At 40.7% G+C, this 18,573-nt stretch overlaps 1 protein-coding gene across 4 annotated transcripts in view; it reads left to right on the plus strand.

Annotated features, from left to right (window-relative positions):
* The window catches only part of LOC143841057 (guanine nucleotide-binding protein G(q) subunit alpha), a 111,589-nt gene that overhangs the window by 79,288 nt on the left and 13,728 nt on the right, over nt 1–18,573 (plus strand). For all 4 annotated transcript variants that reach the window (XM_077344730.1, XM_077344728.1, XM_077344727.1 and 1 more), the window contains exons 4-5: nt 8,271–8,399; nt 9,344–9,473. In XM_077344730.1, coding sequence (XP_077200845.1) covers nt 8,271–8,399; nt 9,344–9,473 — 259 coding nt within the window. The remainder of the gene's footprint in view (nt 1–8,270; nt 8,400–9,343; nt 9,474–18,573) is intronic.

Genomic DNA, 18,573 nt, shown 5'->3' on the forward strand with positions numbered 1-18,573 from the left:
GGGGTATGTAGTAGGGGATTGCATTTGGATTTGCCCAAACAAAAAATATACCCCCCAAAACCCTTATGACCCATTATTCACGGGCCAGAATGCCCGCACTGGCGGTGGCAGGGCTTTGGGGAAAAATCCCCGATAACACTCGCTGCCAATGCCAGCGCTGGCATGTCCCGGCCCAGGGCTACAGAAGGCCCACGTTAAGCAAATGCAGGAACTTCTGCAGCTTCCTGGTTACTCCGGGCAGCGGCAGGGGCTGGGGCTGGGGCGGGGCAGTGCTGTGCATAGTTGACAGCGCCGAGACTTTCTGCCTCCCCAGCCCCAACCTACGGTGTCCCTGTAGTGATACTGCACGCCCCTGCGGGCTCCACAGAGCCACGGAGCTGGCAGGGGCAACCCCCTGCCCTGCCAGAGCGTGTGGAGGGGGCTTGGCCCCCCCACTCCCCTCTGACCCCTCCCCGCCTCTCCCCCGCCACTGCTGCTTACCTTGGCTGGCAGTGTCCTGGGCCTCCTGGCCCCGGCTCAAAACACACACACTCTACGCCAGGGCAGCCCTACATACCCCGCCCCCGTGCATACACAGGGAATGGCGGGGCATCTTTCCCCGCCACAATGGCACAGCGGCAGCGCAGAGTAGCTGCCGCCGTGGATAAAGTAGCCCAGAGTAGCTGCCGCCGTGCATATGAGTGTTTTCTGTGAATATTTTGTCATCCCAATTGTATCCAGAATTTTCTGAGAGAACTGGAAGCAACCCCCTACCCCAAAAAAGAGAAGATATTCAGGAATTACTGGCAAACTCAGCCAGATTGACCCTGCCTCTCAGTTGTTTTGGGGCTTCTTTCTGCATTCCCTTTAAACATAGGACATGTTTTAATGGACAGCAGAAGACACCCTGCAAAACAATGGGGGGGGGACATTCTCCCTGCTGGCTCAGCTGGGGCTTCTTCAGGCTGTTCAAGCAACAGCCCTAGCAAACTGCTAAAAAGAGTCTTAGCTGATCCTAAGGGGAGAGTTCTCCCTGCAGGATCATCTGCTTTATACTCTTTGTCGGGTAGTCCCATAGTACCTGGGGGTACTATGCACTGGGGAAAACCTCACAAATACCTGGCAAAAAACCTCACATGTTTTTCTTGGTGTCTGCACGTGGCACATTTTTCCCCACACAAGCCCCATAGTTATATTTTTGGTTTGCATGGCACTCACCCCTCATGGCAGTGAGCACACATTTTCTGCATTGTTTCCTCACATTATTGTAAACTTGCTTTGCTACAACTTTTTCCTTTACTCTGATTCTAGGGATGCTTTTGCGTGCATAAACATGATTGTGTTTTTTCTCTCCTCTGTGCTATCGTACATGAATGTGTGAACGGAAAGACACCCCCCCCCCGTTTATATTCCCTCATCCATCAATGAGAACTCAAGGCATCCCTTTGTTTGGCATGACACCTCTCACCTCTGCTATTACAACATTATGCCAGCAGAAAGTGATTCTGTCATTCCCTAAGACAGTGGTCCCCAACCTTTCCGCATCGGGCCGCGCCCCCGCGGACCGCGCCCGTGCGGGCCGCGCCCACGGATCGGGCCGCGCCCGCGGGCCGCGCCCACACCGCGCCCGCGGATCGGGCCGCACCCGAGCCGCGCCCGCGAGCCGCGCCCGGGCCGCGCCCACGGATCGGGCCGCGCCCGCGGATCGGGCCGAGCGGGCGTGGCCCGCACAGGCGCGGCCCGGCCCTGATTCCCTCTCCCCGCCTCCCGCAGTAAGAAGCTTCCCGGGCTGCAAGCTTGCGGCCTGGGAAGTTTTTTACTGCGGGGGCGGGGCGGGGAGACGGAGCCGCGGCCCGGTGCCATGGCCTTTGCGGCCCGGCACCGGGCCGCGGCCCGCAGGTTGGGGACCACTGCCCTAAGAGGCATTTCAATCCACTCTCTATGAGGAACAGTTTAGGAACAGGTAGTGTTGGCAGTCAAAAGGCTGTGTGCTCCTGTGGAAATTCCTTATTGAATCCTCCATGCTCATGAATTACAATTCCCATGTGGCCCTTCCAACAGTATGACAGTCATACTGACAGTCAGGTGATATTGCAGCTGATACCACCAGACTGACAGCTGATACCACCAATCCTCCCACTTCAGGATTTGCCATTGTTTACTACAACCATAACCGGTTACTACAGTCTACTCTGGTATGCAGAAAAACAGAAACAAAAATGCAGTATCAGCACGTATGCATAAGCAGGAATGTTTTAAAAGGGGGCAATTTAAAAGGGCCAGTGAACTGACTTTGGTGAAAAATGCTAAGTGCATAATACCCCCTGGAAGTTCAAATAAAATGTATACTGCAGGTTAGGAAAGGTACAAGTAGGTATTTAAAACAATGTAATGGAAGTAGCAGAAGGTAAGAGGGATTCCTTTAAGCTGACGTGGTATAGTGGTTAAGAGTGGTGGACTCTAATCTGGAGAACTGGGTTTAATTCCCTCTTCTACATGCAACCAGCTGGGTGATCTAGTCACAGTTCTCTTTGGGCTTTTCTCACAGAACAGTTCTGTTGGAACTCTCTTAGCTTCATCCACCTCACAGAGTGTCTGTTTTTCTTCCTCTTCCTCCTTGTAGTATAAAAGTCTTCAGCTATCACTATTTATCATGGCAGCATTTGATCTGGTAGATCATGAGTGTCTTGCTCACTGCCTTGCCAATGCTGATATACAAGGGATATCCTCCAGGGCCATATACAGAGAATTGCAGTGGGAGAGAGTTACTCATGCCCATGTACCACATGGCACAGTTCTCTCTCACACTCTATTTAACATATTCATGTACTCTCTAGTCTAGCTAGTTCAGGGGTTCAGACTGGGATGGCATCAGTAAGCAACTGACACCCAGCTCTTCTTCCTAATGGACAGCCACCTGAACTCTCCCCCAGAAACATTTGCCATATGTTGGGAAGCTGTGATGGTCTGGCTTAAGCAGAGCTGTCTGAAACTCAACTCCTCCAAGTGGAGGTCCTGTGGCTTGGCAGGAAACAACAAGGCGAGTAAGCATGATTGCTTTGCCTAGATGGTGTGCAGTTCACAGCTGTGCAGTTCGCTAGTAATCTGAACATAACCTTTGACATCGCCTTGTCAATAGAGATATAGGTCACTAAGGTAGCTCAACTACTAGCACTTTACCTGGAACACTAACCACAGATGATTTATGTGATGGTCACCTCCAAACTGGACTTCTGTAATAGGCTCTATACAGGCCTTCTTTTGGCGCTGATCCGGAAACTGGAACTGGTCCAGAATTCAACAGTATTACTTCTTACTCGTACACCATGGGGGAGCCACATCTGGCCTGCCTTGAGGCAGCTGCACTAGCTCTCGGTTGAGTTTTAAATTTGCTTCAAGGTATTGGTGCTAACCTTCAAGGTCATATATGGCCAGGGCCCAGAGGGACCGCTTGGCTAACTATGTCCCCCAGTCTGCTTGAACAAACTGGTGATCCCTGGTCCAAAAGAAGTACATCTGACCTCATCCAGGGCCAGAGCCTTTTTGGCCTGATTAGATGCATAGCTGTTTAAACAGAGAACTATGAATTTTTAAAAGGAAAAGTTAGTGGTCATCGTGGGACCTTTAAAACAAGGAGAATGGAGATTGGGCTGCCTGTCTTGATTGACAGGTAGAAGAGAGTCACATGTAAAGCACATTACTCTCTTCCGTTATTTCCAGCAAGCAATGTGGAGGGTGAGAAGCGTGAAAAGGCAGCAGACTAGAGCAAGGCAGCTAAAAGGTGAGGAGGGGCTGAGAGGCTACGCTGGTATAACGCTATTTTTGCTGATGTGCAGAAATGGCTTAAGAATTTAGTGTTCCTGATGAACCAACAGGCCAAACAGTTGGTATGATTGTTTTTAGATTATATGGTTTTCAAGTTTTTATATTTTATATTTAATTTTTGTATTTATTTTTGTATTTATTATATATGTTTATAAACCAAATGTTGGAAGCCTTCCCAAGCCAGCTGGGAAGGGCTGGATATGAATGGAAAAATAAATAAAGGCAGTGTTGGCTCCTAAACAAATTGTGATTAGTTTCTGTTCCAGTGATAGGGATTCTTAATCACAATTTAATCCCAGTTTCTGAGTGGGAATAAACCTCAGCTGAAGTGCATCAAGCCATCAGCTACAAAACAGTAAGTGCAGTTGAACAGGCTGAACACTCCTCATTTTCCTAGTATAGAGGACCAGGATATGCAAATGACTAAATTCAAACAGAAATAGATTTGGGAATTAAGGCTAACTGAATTGTAGGCAAGCCAAAAAAAATTCTAGGCAATTTTATATATATATCCTTGTCTATGGCCCAAGTATAATGCTGCCCAATCTCCTAACTGTGTTAGAAGACTAGCCAGGCTGTGCTCCAATCTCCTCTGTCTCCTAACCATGCTCTTCCCTTTCATTCATTGTCCAGGCTAAACATAGTTAACATTAAATCTCCATTGGCATTTTAACTAACCAGAGTTAGTGAAAATGCTAGCTGAAATACAATATGACTTAAATTTTTCATTCATATAATGTTTATGCCATTACTTTGGTTCCATCTCATTTTTTGTTGTTGCTGTTAATTTTTTTTTGTTTCTTTTTTACATTGTTTATGCACAATTGACAGCAAAAGGAGACAAAATGGTGAGTAAATAGACTCACATGTTCATTTGTTTGCAGGAGAACATTTGCTGACTAATGGGAATATTTGTATCAAATGAACCTTTGTGAAATTAGGTCTCGTCTTTAGTCAGCTCCAGATGTGAAATAAAAAATAAACACATGAAAGTGGAGGAGGAGGAAGAAGGGAGGTGCATGTGGCTTTACAGGTGGCCCATGTCTCCTAAGCAACCTCAGGACAGAAGTCAGCATTGAGTCTACTGTGCCAATGCCAATCATGAAGAAACAAAAAGCTAATTTGCATTTAAAACTAAACAAGCAGTGGACTTACAAGAACTTGCAGGAGCTACATCTCATTTTCTTCTTCCCTACTATATCCTCTTTCCCTTTCCTGAAAGCCCCAATAACTTCTCCCGTATACGTCCTTCTCTCCTTTCCGACCACTCAAGCTACCTTGATTTGTCCCCTGTCATCTACCTTCTGTTCCCTTGGCAGCTTCTTCCCTGAAAAAGTCTGGTCCAGTTCACAGCAAAAGCTTGACTATCAGGGTGGATTAAATTGCATGGTATGGAACCTGTGAGTACTTGTAGGGAATACCATATTTCCCTTGTATTCCTCTCCCCATGTCATTTTCTTCTTCTTCTGGTAACTCCCATATTCGCAGTCTTCCGTATTTCCTTCTTTCCTTTGCATCTGCTCACCAATCCATCCTTTATTTGAACCCCATATTGGACTGTGCTGATATGCCTTTACTTCGTTTATATTGTTTCTGCATAATAGGGGCCCAAAGCGGTTTAAATTATTCTTCTGTCCTCCATTTTATTCTCATAATAATAATCCTATCAACTAGATTATCCTGAGAATGTGTGACTGGTCCAAAATCACCCGATGAGCTTTCATGGAAAGTGGATATTTGAACCTGGGTCTACCGGTTTCTAGTCTGAACCACTAGGTGGCTGGTGTTAAACTGTGGCAAGACTCCAGGCCTGAGTCAGTCATGAAAGTTATCTGGCAACAAGCCAACTACTTGGCCATGGGAAGTCCTCCCTAAAGTCTGAAGTGGTTCTGCCATTCCCCCGGCCTTTTACTAACAGAAGCCAAGGCTTGGAGGCTGACAGTACAGCTGTAATTGCCTTGGATCAGCCATAAAAGGCATTTGTTTCTTAAAACCACAGACACTGCTTCTATTAGTGTGTGTGGAAGATTAACTCTACAGTGGCTTTTTTTTTTTTTAAGATTTCTAATTTTTCTGTAAACTGAGGATTTTCAACTTTGCAAAAACATGGGTCTTTTCTGTTCATGGCTCCGGTCTGTGGATTTAAGTATCCTCCGATTTGGTCACATGGAGAATTAGATATATCAGTGAAACTTTTGCAATATCTCACTTTTCTAAAATCCCAAGTGCTGTTAAAAATCAGAATTGACAATATGAAAAAGAAGTTGGGTTGTCAAATGTTCTCTTTAGAAACCCTTTTTTTGGGTTTTGCTGTAGTACTTTGTTTGGGAAAGACATGCTGCATAATACCGTCTTTGGCTGGTATTTTAAAAGTCTGTTGTTGCGATTATTTCTCATACTCCTGGAGCATAAGTTGCATGTATTAAGAAATGATTTGATATTTAAGTCATTAGAGCCTACCTGTGATATACAAAAGCATGTGGTATATGTTCCTAATTTATGTGCAAATAAGAGAGCCAACGAGGGCAAACAGCAGAGTAGATGTTTTGTAACTACAAGTATTATCATAAATATTTTTAGCTCCTATCAGTCTTTCCTTAAATATTGTATTTTATAAACCAAGTTTGCCATTTGTCAATAGCAATTACCTAGCTATCAGTGGTGATTAAAATTTGTTGGACTTTATTATATATATTATAAATGGACTTTAAAAATAACAAAATGCTTTCAGTCAAGTTCTGATTTTCCCTTCCTGCCAAAAAATCATATTATTTTGTATTGTTTTAAAGATTAGATGGAAACAATAACACCTATGCTAATCTCTCTTGGAGAGCAGTTTGCAATACCATGGTCTGATTTTCGTGCATCCTTTCCTGGAACACAGGAGTTGATAGGATGGAAGGGAAAGAACATAGGGCTTATAGGGAGGTGCAAGAAGTCACTTCAGTGAACTAAACCATTCACCTATTATAGTTATATATATAACTCTGGGGCAAACAGTAATTATCGTGGTGTAATCTGTTTTATACGGTTGTAAAAGTGGAAATGCTTTTGTTTTTATTTTGAGTTATTAGAACTTTACTCATTCTGCCACCTGTTATACAAATACATTTAGTCAGTTTTTGAATATTCGTACTTAAGCATATAGTGCATACACAAAAATATATACTGAAGGAATACTATATCTAGTTCTTCTAATTTTTTCTAATTGTATTTTTTGGCCCAGCTGTCTTGGGACAGAGTACATCACATTAAAACAATATGGTTAAAAACTATTACATTTGTATGCCAATAAAGGTTTTCTGAGTCTAAAACTATTAAATTTTGTATTTACTCGTGTAATATATACACTGTGATTGGTTGTTTGGAACAATCAGTTTGGAAGGGGTTAATCTGTAGAAGGAATTAATCCAGCATCTAGAAATAGCAATTATTGTAAGACCAATTTAAGTGTCATTTTTCTTATTGTATTTCTAGCCAGACTTGCATTTGCTTGGAGCTGAAGCACAAACTATGTGTTGTTGACTTTGATAATGTTCCATGCCTTCGTTTTTTGAGAGTATCCCCGAAAGAAGGTTATGCTAAGTTTCCCAAAATTAGAATTTACCATTTATATACCTGTTGGAATGTAGAAAAATTATCTCTAATATCTCTAATAGGAAAGAGGAATTCTTTGTGATTTTTGTCCCTTTTACAGTGCAAGATTTTTCTTCCAGTCCATATCTTGCAACCAGCATTCCAACCCAACAATGCTGATCATGATTATTCCAGTTTCTTATGGGAAATACTTTGTTCAAATGCACCCTCACATGGTGAGAACTGATATTTATCATGACAGGATACCCTCAGTGTTTTTAAGCCGTCGTAAGACGTTGAACATTTTAAAAACATTTTAGCACAATATTCAGGCAAACAGGTAAAAAATTTAAAAATCCAAGTTACACACATTCTCTGGATTAGCCTTTCTCAACTTTTTTACTGTTGGGAAACCCATGAAACATTTTTTGGGCTTTGAGAAACCCCAGAAGTGATGCAATTTTTCAGAATGTGGTTGGGAAACATAGCTGTATAAACGCCCACCAGAGGCCCCTCCCCATCCCACCCCCTCCAGGCCCATCATTGGCCATTTGGGGAGGACTTGACCATATACTGTCATATCAACTGATAAATGTGTAACACATTTTAAAATTATAAAACATTATCTCCCACCTATTCAGAAGCCCCCTCCAGGACCATCAAGAAACCCTAGGGTTTCATGAAACCCTGGGTGAGAAAGCCTGCTGTAGATTATCAAAATTCCTGTTGTTTTTCCCAACAGTTTTTGAAAATTAATTCCTCCCTTTCAGAGTTTGTTACATTCTCTTTCAAGCTCTCAATACTCTTTCTCCTTTAACACCATACTGCTCCTCCCTTCAATAGGACTATAATATCACTACCTTGCATTCCTGTTTCTCTCCTATCCATAGTTATCTTAACGACTTGGATCGTATAGCAGATTACGGCTATCTGCCTACCCAACAAGATGTGCTTAGAGTTCGAGTTCCAACAACAGGAATTATTGAATATCCATTTGACTTACAAAGTGTCATTTTCAGGTATAGATTCAATTGCTTTTTAAATACTTCATATGTTACTTTTCAGCTTCCTTACCAGGTGTATGAAATATGTTGATTAGCATAGTCATAGAAATTGGTAATTTAAAAATGTACATGTTTTTTGAGAAAACAAACCAGAACATGATTACAACAGCTTTCATATGGGTGCATCTTCAGCTTTGTTACTGTTAACCACAGACAGAAACTTCATGAAGTGTTTGCGTTAATGTGCAAATATGACTTTTGTAGAGTATTCAGTTGCACCTAAAAGTTTTTCCCTGTGTTTTTGCACATTTCTCTATATACACATAATATTTCTATTTCAGGTCCTTCAGTGCCAGTTTAGGATGTGTATGTTACAGATTTCATTCCCAGTTCAGTTTATTGATGTAGAGTACTATGTGTAGTTTTTGGTCAACTTTGATATGTATTTTTTTTTCTTTGTTAGACTGTCACTGGTAGTACATATTTTACAATAATTTAAAGGTTTGAAAGAAAGCAAACCATGTTAATTCAAGAAGAAAACTGAAGTGCTTCGAGCTTTTTAATGCTGTTATAATTTACCTGTAATGTTTTTATAACCTGTTACAAAACCGTTTTTACTTGAACTTGGTGAACTTCTTGTTCCATGATGTATGTGGCATTTAATTTCTTAAAAAAACCTAAAAATGTGTTTCAATAAATTAAGCTGTATTCAGGTAATTTAATGGTGTTGATCTCATTGTAGTTAGATTGAAACATGTTATTGGGTTTGTTAGTCTGACCCTAATTTCTGTAGGTTTCTAAATGTCTTTCATTTAAATTTATGACAGACAATGCTGTATATAGTTATTTGGCTTAGTTACCATTCAAACTGATTTTAAGAATTTGCACAATACTATGTGTTTAATTATAATTTTTATATCTTAGTTTCTTTATCTTTGTGGATTTTGCTAACATTGCAGAATGGTGGATGTGGGAGGCCAAAGATCAGAGCGAAGAAAATGGATACACTGCTTTGAAAATGTCACATCTATCATGTTTCTAGTAGCCCTTAGTGAATATGATCAAGTACTTGTGGAGTCAGACAATGAGGTAAGCAAAGGTTTTTTAAAAACGTACTCTTCAGCATAAGGAAGTATCTGCTCCCATATAAGCCTTCTAAGGTGCTCAGATGTTCTTAAGGCATTCTGATGCTGCTCTAAAAAGTGCAAACAGGAACTTTTTCATGATAGCACCAGTGATGTGAAACACCCTGCTCAAACAGGTTTCTTAGAATGGCTATCCAGTGATCTTTCAGAAACATATATATGTGTATAAAATATTATAGGGATGTTGAGGGCCATGGCTAGGTTATATGTTTTTGGTGGTTTAGAAGAATTTTACTGCTGAAATTGTTTTGTATGGATTGCTAGTGTCTTAAATTGTTCTGCTATGTGTTTGAATTACTTTTAGGGCCTTGAGGGGTAGAAAGGTGGCATACAAATCCATCAGGAACAGTGCAGGATACAGAATTTAGGGGACTCAGCCTGCAAGTAGGGGGGAATAAGCAGAAACTTTAATTTTTTTATATCTTATATCTTATTTTATATATCTCAGTAATTTTATATTTCCTTTGTGGAAGAGCTTGGGTAAAGAAGGAGAATTTCTGCAGATTTCCCCTCATGATGCACCCCACTGAATTTCTGAGACTTTTGACTCTCAGGAACTCTTCTTGCAAGAAGTTAAAGTAGGTTGAAGGGAGACATTAATCTTATGAACATTCCATATATAGGATTGATCTTCGTGTTTATAATATTCTCTAAGTATACAATGATTGTGAATCCCTAGGAAACTTCAGATTTGCAAGATCTACTTCCCTGAATGGAAATTAATTTAAGGTTCTGCAAAGCAGTAGTTACCTGTAGCTAGTACCAAAGTGATATTGGGTTTCATGGTGGATTGAAGTTCTCTAAAACAGCTGTCCCCAACCCCCGGTCCGGAGACTGGTACCAGTCCGTGGATCAGTCGGTACCGGGCTGCGGCTCATCCTCCTCCCCGGCTGCTGCCTCTGGGGGTGCCCTGCCAGTCTGCCGCTGGCTCACCTTTGGTGCTCTCCAGCAGCCACCGTGACTTGGGCTCCCCCTCAGCATGGCACTGCACAGCTGCTGCTGGCAGCACCCCTCAGTGGGCGGTGGGAAGTCGGGTGTGCCGGCTGGAAAGCAAGCGGAGCAGGGGCTCAGGCGGCGGTGACGTCCCTCGGCAAAAGACTAACCCCCCCCCCGGGTGTCAGTAAAATTGTCAAACATGGACCGGTCCCCGGTGATAAAAAGGTTGGGGATCACTGCTCTAAAAGAATGACTATAAAATTAAAATGAAATAAACTACTGCATGATCTCAGATTAGAGCAAATTCACACATTTATCATACAGTATCAACTAATGATTCAACTGTATGAAACTGTTGTGATTTCACATCTCCTTATCAGTTTTTCAGTGACGGCTTCTACTTTCACTTGAATATTGCTGAGAGACTTCCACACATTATAGTGCTTCGTTCACCTCAAGTCCCTTAAATCCTAATGTGTGCTGTGAGTTCTTTATTTGGAGCTTCCAGCTATTTTTGAAACTTCTGGTGCATGAGAAAATTGTTACCTAGGTAAAATTGCCCATTTGTCAGGCTTGCCATGTATAGAGTACCCTTTATATGAAGAATTAAAAGATGAATCCCAAGGATCTTTTGGATTTGTTAGATACATGGACCCCAGCTTGGCATAAGAAATAATAAACCATTGAGGAGGAAAAGATGTAAAGGAGGTACTTAACCAGCAAGTAACTTTATTATTCTACTTGTGAAATAGAAAATAAAAATAAAAACAAAATACAATGCAGTGAGACTGAACTGCTCAATTGGAAAAGTACCATGGCAGCTCACATCTGACATTCCAGTAACAATAAATCACAGCCCTAATGTGTAGCTATGTTACCTGTGACCAAATGACCAATTTAACTTATTCCAGATTAGATGCTGCCCATGTGGCCTGTCCTAAGCAAACCAATGGGCAAGAAAGCAGTAAATGAGCAAAAAGGAACCAGAACATGTGGTGGTATCAATGAGGAAAGAATTTTTTTTGGGGGGGATACATCGGGGAAAGATCAGATGGCAATAAATGACGCAGCTCGGGGACAGTAGACGGAGAACCGAATGATGCAGCTCGGGGACAGTAGACGGAGAACCGAATGATGCAGCTCGGGGACAGTAGATGGAGAACTGAAGAACTCAAGGAATGAGGAGTACAAAGAAGGATGTGGAGGGTTAAATCTGGGAAAGAATCCAGGATGGGAGAGAGAAGAACATGCTCTGTCTTGAAGAGAGGAAATTCTGTCGTGAATCTGGAAGGAAAATACTAGAGGTAATAGAGGTGAACCAACTACAATAATGCAGTGTTTGAGATTACTTTCTTGTGCACCTAGAATGACCTAGCCATCAGTATGGTGAGTTTTCCTGCTATTAGCCAAATGTGATACAGAAATACAGAAATCTGCAATAGCATTGAACCACACGTACATGCTGTGTATTATTATTGTTGTTATTTTATTGAATTTCTATACCACCCTCCCAAAAGGCTCAGGGCCTTAAAATGTCATGAATATACATAGAAATCCAGTGTGAGTAACATAACAATGGATCCCAAATTGAAAATAACAAAAAACTATAACAGGTTCACAGTTGTGACAACAACTCTTAACTTTTAACATGAACTTGTGAGAGGTCAGCATGGCTCAGATCGTGAAGGGGCAGTTTGGGGGATCAACAGATGTTGAGTCAGCCGGTCTCAACCAAATGCCTAGTGGAGGAGCTCCCTTTTACATGCCCCTTGGAATTGTGGAATTCAGGAAGGGCCCTGATCTCTTCACCAGGCGGGGGCCTTGTTTCACCAGGTGGGGGCCAGGACCAAGAAGGCTGTGGCCCTGGTTGAAGTCTGAGATGTTGTTTGTGTAGGCCTATTGAGGGCAGGGTTGAGTTTGCTGCAGGGTTCTGGTGGTGGGTGTCGGGCCAAGGTGATGGTGGAGGGCTCCAGCATTGACTGCGTGGGGTTAGCGTGGTCTGGTTTTTGCAGGGTTCTGGCAGTCATCCGTGCTTGTTGAGGTTGAGCCTTGATGCTTGTTTCTTTCATCTTCACCCTTTATTCTTCCCACTTCTTTGTTCCAGTGTGTGAATTTTTCTGTTGTTGGTTGTGTCTGATCAGAATCTTTGTTGTTGGGTTAGTAGTTTGCTGTTGATAATTTTGCCATTGTCAGTTTCTTTCCAGGGTTGTCTGGGATCGTCTTTTTTCTTGTTTAGTCCGTCAGATTATTGCTTCTTTATGGTTTCTAATTTTTTTGCTGAATTTTATGGCAATTTGGATGGTATTTATGGTGGTTTAAATGTTTTGTGTAGGAACATTCTAGTTATGTGAGTGCTCTGGCCACCATCTTGAAAGCCGTTGTTGCTGTTGCTATTTATTCAGCTTGTATACCGCCCATTATGCAATGGGCTCAGGCTGGTTCACAACAATAGGATAAATAAAACAATCAATAAAACTAAACAGCATAAAATTACTAAAATTACAGGTAAGCTGTCTGGGGGAAGCCCAAAGTCCTTCTCCAACTGGCTGATATGCTAAAAAAGAGAAACTGTGCTAAGAATTTCAGTTGGCCATTTTCTTGGTTGCAGAGAGAATTTATGTATAGGAGTCTTTACCTTAGCTATACCTCCTGTTTCATTTAAGCCAGAAGAAGGGATAAAAATAGCCATACTACTCATAACTGTTGGTTGGTTATTGTTATCTTATATGCTTAGTGTTTGCTTGTTTTCAGTCCTTCCTAAAGATTGGCCTTGCTGTTTGAGTCATACTACTTTACCCTGCCTTTTTGATCCTAAAATGGGGGTTTGAGCAAGCCTAATAGTCTTGCCTGTGGCTTGTAAAGATTACATATCCAGTAAATGCAAGCTCATGCCTTCCTTCCTCCTATCATAATAGCCTTGTTTGTATTCTCTATGTTCACTAAGAGGAAATAGCAGATAAAAATTGACATGTGTAATTTATATAATTTGAAGAACAGATGGTACAAAAAAAAACCCTGAGATGTGCAGGAGAAAGGCAGGCATATAAATATTTTAAATAAATAAGTACCCTCTATACAGCAGTGTTTGGTAGCCTCTAGTTTTGACTAATAAGTAGTTTAATTGTCTAAAAACTGTATTCTTATCAATTTTATGTTGTAATAACTACCAGTGGTCTTAGCCAAGAAAAAAGGTTAATCACCAAAGGAAGTGTAATCTTGATCTAGATAAGATCTCCATCTCTTAGGAAATGTGCTTTGGCCAATTCCTAACATGCAAACATGAAATCGAGCAAAGATTTAGTTGTCCCTCCCAGCCTTGATCAAGCAACAAGAAACCTGTTTCTTATTCCCTCGGTAGAAAATAAACGGTCATTGGGGGCATGTATATATGGGTTATCTCTAGCTCTCTGTTTTATCTAAAGAGATAAGTTTGGTCCAGGAAGCCCCCTGTCCATTAACCTTGTCTGTGCTGCTCTTCTGCTGAACACAGAAGTGTTCAAACTGCCATTGAGGTCACACAGAAGCCTATTTCTTGTGTTCTTATCATGATAAACTTCTATTGAGGACATGAGCGAAGAATCTGGACAGCTCAAAAAATTTCAGCAAGTAAACCGTATTTTCAAAAGTTCATCCCTAATTATATGATTTCTTTTTTGTGTCATGATAGTTTAAATTGATTTCTTAATCCATAAATAATTGTGTAAACTGTCATCTGGGTGTGCTGATTCAAATTTTACTATGCTTTGTCTTGAGTTTCTTTTCTTGTTCACAAATACAACTGCATTTATTAAGAATTGTATGTTCTTTCATATACCTCTTTGGTACAAAGCTTGTTGGATCAGTGTGTATTAAATTTGGTATACATTTTCTTAGTCTTTCTGACACTACTGTGGCAAAGACTTTATAATTATATTCAGTAGAGAGATAGGTCTACATGACTGTGGCAGCGTTGTATTGCTGCCTCTTTAATATATTAACATTATACACCTCTTGTTTACATTTTTCTATGTTCTGATGTACATTTTTTGGTTGGGGTGTCTTAGATATTCTCTTATTCCTTTTTTTCTGAGAGAGTTCTTTATGTATAACCTGGAAAGAGCATTGATAAATAGTTCTTGCATTTCTTTTTCTGCATATGTAATTTGATCTCTTCTTTACATATGGTATTACTCTTTTTTCTTTCCCCTTCCTAAGACAGTATGCCAAGTATCTGCCAGGTTTACTTGCATATACAAAACGCCTTTGTTTAGAAAGGTAGAGCTTAGGCCCTACCTACTTGAAGGACTGTTTACCTCCTTCTGACCCCCGTAGGGTACTCTGCTCTGCGGGTATGAATTTGCTGATGGTCCCAGGGCCCCAGGAAGCACCTGGCCTTGACCAGGGCTAGGGCTTTTTCTGTCCTGGCCCCTACCTGGTGGAATAAGCTCCCTGAAGAGCTGCGGGCCCTGTCGGAGCTATATGAGTTCCATAGGGCCTGCAATACGGAGCTCTTCCACCAGGTGTTTGGTTGAGGCTGGGTGGTGGTCCCAGGGTATCAGATCAGGTTCACCTCCCTTAAGGCACAGTATTAGACTGTGCTCGGAGCCATCAGACAATCTCTACCCCCTGGTTTCACCATCACAAATGTTGTCATCTGAACCGATTCCAATGGTTCCTCTGTCAGGAGAGGCGTCTTTAGTATATTAAAGCCATGCTACAGAGTTATAAATTCCAGGTTTGGGGAATTGGGGAATTGTTTTAGGTTATTCTTGTATATTATATGTGGTTTTATTGAATTGGATATTGTTTTATGTTAAATGATTGTGAACAGCCGCAAGCCAGCTTGCTGGGAGCAGCAGTATAAAAATCCAATAAATAAATAAATTCTGTACCTGTTCCATTTCTAATGTGTCTGTCTGTTTGTTGTTTTGTTTTGTTTTATGAGAAATCTTTGTTAGTGTGCCCTTATTGGAGGTTTTGTTTGTTTTTTGCTCTTGCTCCAATCTCTTTATTTTTCCTACCAACATCTTGGTTTGTTCTGATTTTTCGCTTTTCTTTTTGGCGGCAGCTGCTAATAAGATTCCTCTCATAAAACCCCTGCATACTTCCCAAATTGTAGCTGAGAACATTCCTTCTGTATTATTTATTTTTAAATTTTTATTTCCATATTTATTTATTTATTTGTTACAGTTATATACCGCCACTTCCAGCGTGCTGGCTCATGATGGTTTACATCCAATAAAAAAACATAAAAACATCATCAAAGCACATAAAACCATCAAAATTACATAAATTACAAACATCAAAACCATAAGTTGTCTTGTAATAAAGGAGCATAATTTAATCTCCATCTTCCTCATAGTTTTCTGTTCCATTGCTAAATTTTTTCTATAGGATTATGAAATATCTTTGGCCTTGTCTAAATTTTCTATCTGCACTTATTGTTTAGAGCTGAAGCAAGATATACTATACCTAATGTTTTTATTATTTAAAATATATTGATTCCTCTTTATACGAATTCATAAATTATCTTTATTTTTGCTTTTAAAGTTAGTTGAAAGTTTTAATACATTTTATGGGACAGTTTATACCATTAATATTTACTGATGGTATTTTTAATTTATCCATTTTGTCATGATGTTGATGCCATGGAGATTTCTTCTGAGCTCTTAGGTGAACTTTTTTTGAAGATTTTCTTTAGTTCCTCTATGTAGCTCCTCCACTTGCAGTTCTTCAGCTAATAGTTTGGTTTGCTCTTCTGTTTAGTTATTTTCCTTCTTTTTGATGAACTTTTTGGGGGAAGGGCAAGATTAAAATGCACTATATAACTTGGCAGACAGATCAGAGTGTCAAACTACATGCTGTGAGGCCCAGCTTTAAATCTTAACTTTGCTATAGAGGCTGACTGGGTGACCTTGGTCCTGTCACATACTGTCAACTTAACATTCCTCACAGGATTGTTGTCAGGAAAAAAATGGAGGAGAGTAGATGTAAGTCACTCTGGGACCCTATTGGACTATATATGGCACAATTAGAGGTTTGTTAGAACTTAAGTGTTTAAGAAGGATTAAATGTGCTGTTCTTACCTCCTGTTTTTTGTCACATGGTAAGCTGCAGCATTGTCTGTCATCTGGAGAGGCGGTGTCGTATAAATTAAAATATAAATAAATAAAATTTCAAAGTCTTACATATAATGTAGAGCAGCATTCAACAAGAAGGAACACAGGTGCACTGCTAACCTTTGGCATGCTGTCTGTGTCCCAAATGGAGCAGTAAAGAGCATTGTTTATTCTGGAAATGTGTACACTGCCTTTCCAGATCTGCTAGTTTCCAGAGCTGTCACTCCCAGACGTATTATCTGGTATAGAGGGTGCACCCAGACTGCCAACCACATTTGCCAAAGAGGGTGCAGTCCTGCTAACTGTTCTCTCCAGAATACAAAGATCACAAGTCACTATAACAGTTGTTTTAATTAATTTACACTCTATCTGTCCTTACCCACATAGTCCTCTAGCACTGGATGAATGCATTGATACAACTGCTTTGGCAAGTGCCATGGAGATTCTGATGAGACATGATGCTATCCCATAGTGAAAACCAGGAACATCATGATAGCTTTCCTGAAAGAGGCCAAGACAAGTTAATGTTTTGGGAATCTAACTTTAATAGGTTAACTGAAATTTCAGAAAACGCTGAAAAGGTTACTTTGGGACATTTTTTGTAGGCCTTGTAGAATGTATGGTGAAATATAAAATTACAGCTCTGTGGGGTTCACCTAAAATTGAGACTCCGATTAGTACAGGAACTGAGAAACTATTAGGAAGCTCAGTTGTCTGAAGAAAAAAAAATAAATAGATACGTTAATGGATGGTTTGAATAGTTTGCAAGTTTCTACTGTGATTGGAGGACCTAAGATGCTAATAAAATTTGTTTTAAAATTCTATCAAATTCTGGGTGGGGTTTAATGGGAAGTAAAGGAGAGTGAAATCACTTTGGAGAGAAGGAGGGGTGGAGTTAGGGGAGGTGACAACATGAGAAGTTAATAACTGATACTATACTGTTTACTATGTGTATTATTTTTATGAGTTTCCTAGCAATTATATGTAAAGTAAAATTCAATTTCTTTGTATATTCAGTCTGTGTCATATTGTGGCCCATTTGTGCATCTCACATAATAAGCCTCCCTTGGTCTGTACTAACCATAAGAGTAATTAAAGTTTAAAGAAAGTCTTAACAAATATAAATAGAGGCTTGTCTCCAAGACTTTTCACTCACAACCACTGTTAGCATATGTAGAACTGATTTAGAGAAAATATTGTGTTTTTTAAAAGTATCTTACTGTACAAAAGTTACTCCAGTCTAAACACATCAATTTGTCTAGGCTTGGGCTGAAATAAATCTGCATAGAACTGTACTGTTAAAGAGGCCACTCAGTTATTTAGCAGAATAAACCTACGATTACCTTTGAAACACACACTACCCTTTGGTGCGGTCAAGCTGATTATAGACACAAAAAGTAAGTTAAAGGGGATGGGAGGCAACATAGCTTGTTTTCTCCAACCTGAGCTGTAACCTTTTCCTTGTCTGTGCAAAATCTTCTAGCTAAAGCTACAGAACTATCAACTAGAAAATCTGTTGCCTTAAGTAGCATAAAGTTTACTTCCTGGTCCAGGGATTCTGGGAAAAACTCAGAAAATTGCCCCCCTCTCTTTCATTTTGGATTGCTTAGGTACTTTCACGGACAAAGGGCCAGCCAGTTCCTCCACCAAGGTCCATTCAGCTACAGTTGCCTCTAACCATTCAATGAGTGTTCTTCTGTGCAGGCACACATCCCTCCATCTGACCCCGCTGTGAGCTCTTCTGGAATCCCTCTTGGATCCACTTCTTCAGCGGCGGCATCACTGAACTGAGGGAGGTAGGCGCTTTCTCCCCTTTTATAGGCGCTTTGGGCGGGGGACTGCGCCAAGGAGTGGGAAAGTGTCTTGTGCTGTCAGAAGAATTTAAAATGTCTGTAGCTGTCCTGCACAAACGCAATTCCCATATGTGCCTGAACAGAAAAACACTCAGTGAATATGGTTATAGATAAATGCAGTCATGTTCACATATTTATTTGTTTTGTTTGTAGCATA

This window comes from Paroedura picta, chromosome 7 (assembly GCF_049243985.1).
Source record: "Paroedura picta isolate Pp20150507F chromosome 7, Ppicta_v3.0, whole genome shotgun sequence".
Taxonomy (NCBI): domain Eukaryota; kingdom Metazoa; phylum Chordata; class Lepidosauria; order Squamata; family Gekkonidae; genus Paroedura; species Paroedura picta.